This window comes from Anser brachyrhynchus, assembly GCF_964034855.1.
Source record: "Anser brachyrhynchus genome assembly, chromosome: 13".
Taxonomy (NCBI): domain Eukaryota; kingdom Metazoa; phylum Chordata; class Aves; order Anseriformes; family Anatidae; genus Anser; species Anser brachyrhynchus.
Genome location: NC_137708.1, coordinates 7,672,715 through 7,685,779, shown reverse-complemented (window position 1 = coordinate 7,685,779; position 13,065 = coordinate 7,672,715). Strand labels below are relative to the sequence as shown.

Genomic DNA, 13,065 nt, shown 5'->3' with positions numbered 1-13,065 from the left:
TCGCCTTGCGCTGGGACGGGCCACCCGGAGCGGTCGCTTCGCTGCTTTGGAAACTCGCAGTAGGGTCAAACTCCGTGGAAGTGTCTGTGTGGGAGTTTAACACTTAGAGCTTTCTCAATGCACTGTTAGTTAATATATGTGTATGTCACATGGCAGGCTTATGTCAATACCCCTTCCTCAGAGACCTGTGGTAAACTGAAACAAGCCTGGTTTAAAATGAAATCTGTTGTTCATAACACGGAGTTTTCCACTCTTTCAACTAACTCCAATTTTAATTATACCTGAAGTTTAATTGTGGCTATTTTGCCGAGTAAATTTGATAGCTGAAAAGTCAGAAAGAAGTCTGTGCATACAGAAATTTGCTAGGTTTCCATAATTTGAATTTGTGTTTCATCTAAACTGTCAACGAGGCCTATTTTCTTAGAGTCACCCCAGTGTAAATATCATTCAGTCTTTTAATTTAAAAGCAAAAATGGATTTTTCTGTTAGCTTTTAAAAAATAAGAGACAAAACCAAAAGGGAAGTTGCCTGATTATTTATTCTGTGAGGTTTTAAACTGGATAGCTATTTTGTAAGTCCTGTCTCAATTTGTTGTCTTTTACAAAAATTCAAAAGGCTAGCTGGTTGCCAGGATTAGTAATGTCATCCATACTCTTTGAAGGTCCCTTTAATTGATTTCTGCAAGATGCAAAAACTAGGGAATTGTAGATTCCTTGAATGTTTTAGGGTGTTCATATAGTTCCTAACTCATCCTTGTACATTAAGGGAATGGTGACAAGATGTATTGCAGTAAATTAATACACCTGGTTCCTATGCTGATATCCTACTAGTTAAAAACCAGGGAACTCAGAACCCCCCGTGAAGCTCCCTCATCTCAGGTTTGAGTAATAAATAGGATGCCAGCAGCCAGTCGCTGTGCGTTCCTAGGGATGGGTTTGCTGTACTGAGGGATGTTAGCTGGATGTTAGCTGTGAGGAGCCAGTTTCCAGAGCCGCTCCATGTTCTGGTACTGCATCTGCATCAGTGGCATCAGGTCACCAATGGCTTTTCCTAGAGCTTCTCAAAGTAATCGGAAGTGGTGGTGTAGTTTTCCAGGCCGTGTTGTCCTGTGGCAGACATAGGAGACAAAGAATATGGGTCCAGCTGCACATTCTCATCCATTTTCTTAGCACTTGCCCAAGCCCTCTGTGTCTTGTATTCACCAATGTGGCATTCTTCAGACTGTCCTTCCTCAGAGGTGCCACAGAGTCCACAGACTCTATTCATTCTGCCCAGTGCAGTCACAGTCACGTGGCTACATAATTGTCACATCCTGATAAGAGAACACCAGACCCTATTCTTATCTTCAATTTTTCAGTCCCTTCTGTTCAGTTACTGACATTCAACTGCCCTATGTGTTAGTGAGAACAGAAGGCAACATTGCTTCAGACTACCTCATAGATCTGCTGAGAATACAAAAGAAGGTAGCTCTCAAACACTCTGGACTGCAGTATGTACTTAAAAGATAACTTTTCAGCATAGATGGTAAAAGTTTCTGGATGATATTACTGTCCGTTGGAAAAGGGAAAGATGACCTGTAATTCATGCAGAAGGGCAGCACTTCGGATCCCCTTTTAGATCCTGCATTTTTTCATCAAACATATTGGCCTTTCACCAAGTTCATCATACTTTGGGCTTAATCTAGATAAAAGGATCAGGAGAGCTGGGGGATGAGGACTACTGAATACAAAAATAATCCGATCACATAAGACTTGTTTTGGGGTTTTTGTTTGTTTATTTGGCTTCATTTTTAGAAAACCAGGCTAACGAGCATAGATAATCACAGAAACAGATCTGCACGTACAACACCTAATCAAATAAGCCTGAAACAAAATATAGAGAACAAACTGTGTTATCTTCCAAATGTCTGAGCGGAGGAAGATTAAAAGTATGTCAGAAAATGTAATCAGAATGAATAAAAAAGGAATATAATTCCCTCCAGATATATAGTCAAAAACTAATAACTGAAAAGATCAGGTTAATACTTCCATGACAAAGAACAATTTTCTGGGCAGCTGTCACTTGCTAGGTATTTGTAGAAGATCAGTATTTTTGCTCTGTGAAATTCAGGATCGAGTGGATCAAAGCAGCACAAACCAGTTGTTTCTGGGATTAACTTTGTCAACTTTCTCTAAATCGCAACTCCATTATGTGTTTCTCCCAAATAACCTATTTGGGATCTAGTTGTGCTCCCTTTCAGATTAGCAATACAAGGTGGATCACAATTCCCTGATCTATAATTGGAGCTTCCTGAAATGACAACTCAGTTTCCCCAGATTCAACAGAAAAGACACGTGAGATAAGCAATTATTACCCTTCCTTTATTCTTTCTCCTTTTGGTAAAGGCAACACACCACTGATTTACGAGTTGGATAAAATTGTTGTACATAGTTTTGCATGGGAAATGCAAATAGATAGATTGGAAACCAGAGTGGCAACAGTTAGCCCCAACAGGAATTACAGAAAGGAAGATGGAGACATTCCCTACCCTGTATCAACAGCCATACTTTTAGCTTAATGTCTCAGCAGTGAGTTTACGTCTTGCCATAGTGGCATGGAGCTTGGATTGCAGCCCGTGCTTTCACGTGCCCTGCTTCTCAGACAGGCTTTGCAGCTGCCCCCGAGCACTGCTCCTGCCGTTGCTACCTGAGCAAGCGATCCTGGAGCCTGACACCATGTTCGTGGCACCGCTGTAGCTGCATTGTAGCGGGAAGGAGCCAGGCAACGCCAAGAGCTGGTGTGCATCCCACTGTTACTGGCTGTAAGCATCACAAGCTGATGAACCGGATATCCAGACAAACAAACAACAAAAATAAAACACACCAAACCAAAAAACAACCAACAAACAACGTCCCCCTGCTCCCCCTACAAACCCCACCACATTGAATTCTTGAAAGTGATGGTTGCAACCACAGGTTGCAATATCTGGGATTTCCACCCCTAATTTCTGAGCTGGTAAAGATCTAATTTAAGTTTTTCTCTGCTATGCAGGGGGCTAGAACCTGGAAAGAGGTTCTGGTACTAATCACCCAGAGGAGGCTTTAGGAAAAAGAGCGCCTTTCTATTTATCGTGAAACTGGAAATAAATAGGGAGCACTGCAGAGTTCAGCTGCGTGGAACCCAGTGCCAGCAGAGGGCTAAGAGCCACGCTCTTAGAGCGAGAACTGAAGTGAACGTGGAAGGCGAGGAAGAAGAGAAATCGCTTCCCCCAAAACGCCCCAGAGTAACGCCAACCTCCGTGAAGAGCGGAGCGGCCGCGCCTCGCAGCGCCCTACCTCAAGATGGCGCCCAGCCCCTCACCCGGCACCGCGCAGGCGCCGCGGCCCCAACGCCGTTGTGACGCCGCCGCTGCTGGCCTCTGCCTGGGCTGGGGCTGCCTCCGCAAGGCGCTGCCGGGGGGGGGCGGGAGTCGGGGCTGCCGCTTCGGCTCATGCTGCCTTCGCCCCCTGAGGCTGGAAGATGAGGCTGCTGGCGGCCGGCGTCTTGCTGCTGGCCCATCTCTGCACCGCCTTCTACCTGCCCGGCCTGGCTCCCGTCAGCTTCTGCGACGACGACAAGGAGAGCGAGGGCTGCAAGGTGAGATCCATCGCGGGGGGCCCGCCGGGGCTCCCCCCTGGATGCGGAGGCACCGAGCGGGCTTGACGGGGTTCCTGCGACCGGGAGGGGCTGCCGAGGAACCCTTCGGGCGCCCGGCGTGAGCCCCGGCCGGTCCCTCTCGGGAGGCAACCTTTGCTCCGGGGAGTGACACCCGCCGCCTTCTCCCCGGCACACCTGGCATTTCCCCCGGGGAGGCGGAATTCTCCCTTTCCCGCCCAATTTTTCAGTCATTACTCAAAAAAAAAATCAAATTTCCCTTCATTGCTGCAGCCTCCTGTGGTGGTGGTGCTCTTGGGGGTTGTCTGTGGCGTGGCCCAGCGCTGCGGTCAGGGCCTGTCAGAAGAGTGTAGTAACTCTGCCGTGCTGTAACTTTGATTAGCTCCTGACAGTTGGTGATGCGCTTCGTGTTGGCCGTGCGTCTGATTTTGCAGATTTGTATTTTCACACTTCTTTTCTCCGTTTCAGTCACTAATCGAGCTCTTTGTGAACAGACTGGACTCGGTTGAATCGGTTCTGCCCTATGAGTATGATGCGTAAGTACATCACAACAGGCTTGCAGAAGCATTTGGAAAGTCTGTTCTCTGTTCTTAGTGCAGTGATACAACCCATAACACAAGTACTCTTGTTTCTTGTAAGCCTTGTTTTGGATGTAGAGAAAGGATTGTTTTGGATGTACAGATAGCAGAGCAAATCCAGTACTCATCAGCAGGACTAAAATGCAAGAGTGGAAAGGATGAAGGCCAACCCTGTGCCCTCTGACCACCTTCTGTTATTGTTAAAGATGAGGTTGTTGAGTTTCTACAGTTTTTTTTGCATTTAAGCTCAGTTTTAGATTTAGCATAGACTGTTTGACACATTTGAAACTCCTTCCTATTTGTCAAATCCAGGAAGACAGGATCTTTGTGTTCTTGGTTTTTGGCAACTAAAGTAACTGAAAGAAGAGTCGCTGTTATTTTTCTTTTACCGCCAAAGCTCTGTATGTAATTTTTGGGTTTTATTTTCACTTTGATTCTTGTTGGTGAATACTGTAACTATCTACAAAAGCACTTCTAGTAAGCAGTTATATGCGATCAATAAAATTGCCTTGCTGTTTAACATAGAGAAAAGAGAAACTTGCTGTTAATGTAGCTCTAACGCTGTGTAATGCAACAGTAGCAACAAGGCCACAGACTAGCTCAAAAAGCCAACAATATCTCTATTTGCACTAAAGTTTATGAAAGCCAATGAATTTAGGCCCACACATTGAGGAAAAGTACTTATTCAGCAAAGATAAGTGAATTTCTTTTTTTCATAAGCTACTGCTGACCGTGTTTAAATAATAAAGACTCAGAATGGTTATATTCTCTTTCCTATGTTCAGCTGTTTCAGACTACATTGAGTCAAAAAGAGTTGGTGAATGGCATTTAGCAGTGTGGCACATTAATATTGGAAGTACTTCCCTTCTTTGGAACATGTTTCATATTAAAGAATCTTTGTAAAAACCCCTTTAAGAATGGGGGGTGGTTATTTTTCTGTTTTTTTTTTTTTTTTTTTTTTCCAAGAGAATGGGCAGACAGTCTGTGACAGGTTCTTTTTTTTTTAATGTGAAACATGATATTGTTTGTTTAAACTCTACTTGAAAAGACTGTTTGGACTAAAAGCCACCTGTTTTGTTAAATATACTTTACCTTTGAAATATCTTGGTTGAAAGTGACATCAGATAGGAATATTTCTATTTAGTATATACAGAAGCACTTCTATTTTTATTAACAGCTGCAGACCTACTGAAAGAAACGTGAAAACTGCAATGCTAAGGACAAAACTTAAGAAATTGTTTTAGGCTATTATTTACAATTATATACTAATTAAAAATTAAAGGTTATCTTTTCTACTTTTTTTTTTTTTCCAGTTTTGACTTCTGTCAAGATAAGGAAGAGAAAAGACCATCAGAAAATCTTGGGCAAGTGCTGTTTGGAGAGAGGATAGCATCATCTCCATATAAGGTTGTTCCATCCCTTAAATACAATCCTGTTTAAATTTGATAGCTCTCTTTTTGTTGGCTGTAGTCCGTAGATATAGCTGAAGACATGGCTGAAGAATTAATGTTTGTGTGGGTTTTTTGTTTTCGTTTTTCATTTAAACTTTGTACAGTTTATGCAATAAAAATGAACAAAAAAGAAATCCTTCCAGTTCCAAAAGCATCAAAGGGTGGCTAATTAAAGTTAGGAAGCTGTGAGCCAGTAATCACTCTTCTTTCCTGTTTCTCTATGATAGAGGAATCGAGAAACTAATTAGTTCTGGAACAGCTGGTTGTATAGCCTAGAGTGTTAGGTGATCTGAAATCATTATTTTTTTGAGCTGTAATATAGGAGGCTATAAACTGTTGGTTCAGGAAATGTTTCTCATATATCTTGGTTGTGCTGTCAGGCAACTTCCAGAGTAGGAAGGGAAGCCAAGCTGGGGCTCGTTTCCAGCTTTCCCTGCTTGTATGCATTTAAAATCTGTTGTATAAAACCAACATTTTCATTTTTGAAGCATGCCATTTGAAATCTTCTATAAAATAAAGATGTGCAAGTATTCCGTAGATTAGGTATTTTTCTGTCTTGTGCACTGTGTTACCAATGACAAAAAAGTAGCATCTGTCAAGTACTGGCCAATCAGATTGGGAAAATTATTGGCAATAAAGGAGATATGGTCAAACTGTGGCTCTTAACGCTTGAAAACTATGCTGTTCAAGTTGGCTTTCCAAACTGGGATTTGTTGGTGAAACTGAAAACTGGGCTATGCTTGTCTGTGAGGTTACCGGATAATCCAAATCTCTGTGAGACAATGAGGCAGCAGAGTTTGAGTCTACTGCTGCTCAGTCATTAGGGACCTAGTCACATCTTTTCATAGGACTGTTAAGAAGGTGATGACTCCTCCCTTGTGTAAACTACTCCTAGAGGTCTCGTTCTCCTTGATTCTCTGAGCTAATGTAGTTTTGAGTCATGCGACTGCTAACCGCAAGAAGTTTTTAAATACAAAGTACGATGTGTCATTTGGCTTTGATACCTGTAGTTTAAGAATTGTAACAGTTAAGTCTTTGAAATGGCTGTATACTACAGTAATTAAAAAATGCCCTGTTATTGGTTAGTACTTAAGCCTTGATAATGGTAGAATTTTCAGTCATGGTCTTAGTTATGTTAGCTCAGTAACAGGTAAATTCTAACTGGGTTAGAATACCAGTTTGATATACAAATGTGAGCATGTTAGCATTAGGTGGTATCTGCCCTTGAAGCATAGACGTTGTGCAACATGTTGCATTTTTGGCAGCGTTGTCTGATAACTTGATCATGGGGAAACACAGCTAAAATTAAAGCAGAACATTCCATAAAGATTTAGTTAAAAGTCTGGTGTAACAGATGATGAAACTGTCAAAATAAACTGTTAAAATAAGAAAGCAATACCTTTTCTGCTAACTTTAAAATGTTGATCATCTGAAGGTAATTTATCTGGGCTGTTGTAGACGTTTAGCAACGTGAAAGGGGAATACAGTTTCCAGATATACAGAACTCTTGAAATTTAGTTAAAGCACTTTATTGTATGGGGAATTCTGCCTCAAACTTTCGTGTCAAGGATGTATGTCGAATAAGTCAGCTTTACGTGAGAAAAGTCTGGACAGATTATTGAAGCAAAACTTAAATCACTCTTTTTATGTACTTTCATACCAGTTCACTTTTAAGAAGCAGGAAACATGCAAGAAAGTTTGTACAAGGTCTTATGACCCAGAAAACAGTGCTGATAGAAGCAAGTTGGCTTTTTTGAAGAAAGGAATGCAGTTGAACTATCAACATCACTGGTAAGCTGAGATGTGTGCTTGAGCTTTTTTCATGTTCCTTTTTTAGCATCATGTTATTTTTCTTCTAAGTGGTTGCTTTCTTCCTTCTTCTATCTGATTGTTGTCCTCTACTGTGCATCTTGTGGGTGCTACTGAAAACCGTGCATTATATGGATGCTAAATGTCAGTGTGAAATAAGGTGCATCTCTTCTGAGGACTTGTTCTTTGATGATTTCTTTATAGGATTATTGATAACATGCCTGTAACATGGTGCTATGATGTGGAAGATGGACAAAAGTACTGTAATCCAGGATTCCCAATAGGATGTTTTGTTACTCCAGACGGTAGAGTTAAAGATGCTTGTGTTATAAATGTAAGTGGTGGAACTTTTTTCTTTAGTATAGTAGATATAATTTCATTGAGAGTTTTATTTTTAAGCTTTGTTTTCCTGAAAAAGAATAGGTATCCTCCTAAGTATAGTTAATATTCAGTATGTGGGCACTGAAAAAACTGAATGCTTCTTTTGTATGCAGTGTCTCACTGATACAAGTGTCCAAAAAGACACTTTGTATGTTTGTTTGTCTACATGATGCTATAAAATAACTGTTTTGATGCCCTAGAAAACTCAGAGTTTTTGTTCTGAAATATCATATGTATCCATCCCCGCACCTATTAATTCTGTGTCCACACAACTTGAATTGTATCTGTGTGCAAGACCTTTTATGGATTTCACATACAAGCTGTCTTGTGAAGATCTAGAAATGAGCAGTGCTCTAGTTGCAGAAGTTATGTCTAGCACAGTTTACAACCTAAATATCTCAGGATTTTTCCCAGATGGCTGGAAGATAACACAGCTGTGATAGAGAAAAGAATTATATTCACAACAGTTTGAAATGTGTCACTCATCCTGGGAGTTGTATGGTGAACTACTGCTGTTACATATATTAGTGATGCAGTTCTTCTGAGGCGGAGGACCACCCTCTTGAGGGAGCTGTTTGCTGTGGCTGTGCTCTGCCATATAACTTACTGCTTGTATGTAGTGCAGTCAATTTGTTTGTATTCACAGGTGATGCATTTATCATGCATGTTCACTTAACTCTGAAAATGGTCAGTGATTTGAATAACCTGCTGTAGTTAGGTGTTCAACTCTATTACTTTGGGATGTTACACCGTAGGGTTACGGAGAAGATTGATTTTATGTTACATTGATACTGGTGTATGCTGTCTTGGAAACTATGTGGTACATGGAAAATGTTTGTGGCAAAGTCAGCAACTTAAAAAAATATTTATTTTTTTTTTTGGTAGGTTGAGCTTCATACATAAGTGGCAATGGTTGAATTTCCCAGTGAGTGCTCAGGGAGCTTGTATGGTATATCCATGAAATGCTGTACACAATGGGTGTGCTAGCTATGGTGTGGGTGCTTTGCTAGCGTAGCTGCAATACCGAGCTTCGGTTTTATGTCTGTAGCATCTCATTGCAATGAGAATGTTGCAAAGCATAGCAGTAGAAGAAAGAATTGTTACCTGGGCAAATAAGAACCTAGCACAGGGAATATGACTGATCTCTGGACTGAGTTGGGGAATATCATCCTCCTCAGGAAGTATACCTAAATAACTATTTTGGAAGATGTAATTATCCCTTCAAAATGGGGCAGAAAAGAGGTTGTTATCACGCAGTGTCAGAACTACTGTTCATCCTCACATTTATGCAGCTAACAAACTATATTACTGCCTCAGCTGCTACTTTAAATTGGAGGGAAAAGGTACCTAAAGGTATCTTTAGATAGGGTTATAGTACGATACAGGCATGATTCTAGTCTTCTTCTGGCAGTTAAAGGTGAGGAATCCAGATAACTTTAGTGCAAGACACTAATGTTTTGCTGAGAGGGGCAGGAGAGGAATATTTTATGGCAGTTGGAAAGTGGCTAACATATAAAACCAAGAAAGGAACTTCAAACTTGGAAACTCAACTGGAAGTCCATCATCCTGGTCCCTTAATTCAAGTGAAAGTTATGGTTAAAGTTTTCTAAACAATGACAATTGTGAGAAGAAAGGAAAATTCAAGTCAACTTGAATTGACTCAGGTATCTTCTGTGATTTTTTTTGAATGTGAACTTTATATAGTTCTTCAATTCCAAATTCTGGAAGGATATGGATGACAAAGCAGAATAGCTACTGAAAGTGAAAGGTATTTTTCTGAAGCAGAACCTGTTTTGTCAGCTTCAGTAGCTGGAGTGTCTACCAGGTTGGCTGTATGTCTTGGGTGGGAGTGGTGGTGAATCTGAATTACTTGCAGCTTGAGTAAGATCTTTGAACTTGTTTTGGCAACTTTGTACAAAAATAGTGTCAAATGCTTTTAAATCTTAATAGAAACACGTGATGATTTAACTATTATGTGGGTTTTATTTAGATAACATACTACAATATACTATTTAAGAAAATGTGTATATATTTTATACAAGCGTGTAGAAAAACGTTTTTCCTGCTCCTTCATTGGACAGTAGTCTCATTCTAAAATTCATGACTGCATTGCGCCCTCTCCTGCTGGAAGTTTCTTAAGCTCTTGATGATATTTTTTAGTCAGAGTTTAACAAGAAGAACACTTTCTACCTCTTCAACCACGTTGACATAACAATCATGTACCATAGTGGGAAGGATGAAAACTGGCCTGGTGCAAGACTGGTGATGGCACGACTGAGACCACAAAGGTAATTCTGCATTAGAGCAGCAAATTCTAATACTGAGGAATCTATCAGTAGTTGCAAACTTTGAAATGATGCTTGGCGTTACTAAGTTCTGAGGAACCAGTTATTTTGAACTCTGGTGAAGTTTTCAGTGTACTGGTTCACAGCTGGAACTGTGTTTGCAAAGAGCAGTTCCATGACTGTAAATGTCGTATAACTTTGCTTTTCAGATGTTCTCCAAAGTCCATCCTGATTGGAAAAACTGCTTTTGTGGAGTCTTATAACCTGACACAAACAATAGAAGCATTCTCATGTTTATATTGATTTGCGTATGGCTGTGTATTTTTTTCCTTTAACAAACATGTTTTAGATACACAAGAAACATCCATTAACTGAGTTAAAGTTTCCCTTGTCATCTCTCTTATTTTTGCTGCACTGCACCCCAAAAGTGCTCTGTACAAAGGTGCGGTATTTGTACAGATATACTTTTTCCTGCGTTAGTTTGGATATTGAAGTACAAGTGAAGTACCAAGTTAATACTGCCATTCAAAACAGCAGAATATCTGAGAAGACTGACTTATCTTCTTATAAGTAGCTTTTTGGTTTCTGCACTACTAGGTTGACCAAGAAAGGAGATGCAAGAATTCAGAGGTTGGACTGAAGCGATTACTTTGGCCTATTGCCAGTTTGCTCATGCATAGTTAATACTTATATTTGAGAACTGCAGTTCAGTCTTCCACCTTTTCTATAGGGATTAAGTACGTTCTTAAATTACGTGACTACAACTTCTCAAATTATACAGATGTGTATGATCTGTATAGAGATTTGGATGTAGTTTTTTTTTTTTTTCTGTTGCCATGGTATGGTGTATTTTTAGTGAATTTTTAGTGAATTATACTTGCTATACTTGTTTATTCCTTCCATTTTCCTCTGCTCCCAGATGGTGGCAAGAAGATTCTACAAACCTTCTCCATTTTTGTTTAATGCTTTATTGGTTGAATCCTGAGTGGTTCAGAAGTAAGAGAACTTGATTGTAATGCAAACCACAAGGGGGCACAGTTAGGTTGCACATAACCTTAATTTTGTCATTCTGTGACCTGATGTTTTGCTTGGTGCTTTGCTTCAAACTTTAGTCTCTCCCAATGGGCAGTATTTGAGGTTGGAGCACCCTAGACTGTTCATGAAAGTTTTTATTATCTTGTAGCTTGACTCAGTTGTTGACATGTAATAATGCATATAAGGAATAATTGTTTAGCTACGCTGGGTAACTACATCTTGGCCGAGAGGATGTGAGAGGGAAGCTATTTTCCAGTGTTAGAAAAGGTTCACAGGAGTAAATTCAACCAAACCTTAAGGTTTCTTTGATTTTGTGCTTCTATAGCTGTAGTATTTCTAAGGTGCAACAGAGAAGGGTTTGTGCGTTTGAACTGTAGAATGTTGTTCAGAGTTGTTCTATATTTTTCTGAGTATTAAAGACTGAATAGAGGTGAAATTAGACTACTTGTATAGGAATGGAAAATTAAAAGGTTTACGCAGTTGCTTCTGTTGCCCCAGTGTTTAAAAACAAATAAAAGGCACTCGCAAAATCACTAAAAATAAAATATACAACTTTCCCCTAATGACACTTGAGGGAAAGTAAGAACCTGTGGGAGACTGATAGTCTCCATCTTCCTTGTTGACAAGCATATACTGATGTTAAGTCCCTCACCAATAACGCGGTCTTGTTTAAAATGTGGAGGGGAGGTATGATGGCAGAGAAAGGGGTATTTCATGTTAAAACTTACCTTCGTACCAGGTAAAGATCTTCAGGTTTCATGGCACCGTTAATCAAGCAGCATATTAGCTTAGGACTAGGTTGCTGTTCTGATGTGGCAAAAAAAAAAAAGTGGGTAGGGCAAAACTATATCTCCCGTAGTTTTAGAGGTCTTCATTTCTTGTCTCTCACGTACTTGACAATCCTGAGCATACCTGTAATGTTCTTAAGCGCCCAAACGTCTGAACAGGTATTAACTGAACTTAAGATAGTGATCCAAATCCCTGGGATGCTTTCTAGGGAGATTTTAACTCACTGCAAGTGCTGGTGGGAAATAGTGTTCAGCTCTGCTATAACTCTAAAGTTGTTACAGAAATTATGAATAATTATGCCTAATTATATACATGTATTTCTTCCATATTATCTGTAGCTACAAACATAAGAGATAATAGAGGTATCTTTGAAGATCTTTGACCTGTAGTGGTAGAAGCATGGAAAAGCAAATTCTCAAGGAAGTTGAATAGCTGATTCAAAATTATATACAGTGCTCTCCCTGTTCTTTTTTTCCAATAAAAACCCATTCTGATTACCTTTAAAAAGAAATTGTGAAAATTCATGCTGTTGATTAGATGCAATTTTATTTTATTTAACTATTTTTTCCTTAGCTACAAACATACAGATGAAAACAACTTAAGCTGTGAAGGTCCACCTATGGAGATTCCTGGAGAATTCAACAGCAAACTGAATTTGATCTATACTTACTCGGTGACATTTGAAGTAAGTATTGAATCTGTTATACATAATTCCCCAAAAGTACAAACCCAGAAAAACTGGATGATTTGCTATGAGCCATAACTGTGTTAAAGCAGTGTACATTCCGTAAGGATGATCTTGTGAAGCATTTTTCCCCAGAACTACTATGTTTCCATTGCTGTAGTTTAAGTGACACTTGGAATATGTAGAGATCTTTTGCCTTCATCCCCCCACCATCATTACCATCATTCAGGATTCCGTTGGTCAAATATCCTCAAATTTTATTTGTAACTGCAATCTTTACTGTCTTATTGAGAACCAGATCTTTTGGTATTAGAAAACAAGTGGAAAAAATGTAGACTTCAGTTTTGCCCTGTTCTATTCAATCTAATGACTTTCTGTTAGTAATAACTTGAAGAGTTCTGTTCCTTGAGTTATACTGT

General features: G+C 39.8%; 1 protein-coding gene across 1 annotated transcript in view; it reads left to right on the top strand.

Moving 5' to 3' along the window:
* Positions 1-3,349: 3,349 nt before the first annotated feature.
* LOC308177280 (transmembrane 9 superfamily member 2-like) overlaps positions 3,350-13,065 on the top strand; it is a 32,027-nt gene continuing 22,311 nt past the window's right edge. Inside the window, exons 1-7 of the mRNA XM_080554243.1 lie at positions 3,350-3,615; positions 4,102-4,169; positions 5,525-5,618; positions 7,326-7,453; positions 7,676-7,805; positions 10,013-10,140; positions 12,535-12,646. Coding sequence (XP_080410369.1) covers positions 3,499-3,615; positions 4,102-4,169; positions 5,525-5,618; positions 7,326-7,453; positions 7,676-7,805; positions 10,013-10,140; positions 12,535-12,646 — 777 coding nt within the window. The 5' untranslated portion in view covers positions 3,350-3,498. The remainder of the gene's footprint in view (positions 3,616-4,101; positions 4,170-5,524; positions 5,619-7,325; positions 7,454-7,675; positions 7,806-10,012; positions 10,141-12,534; positions 12,647-13,065) is intronic.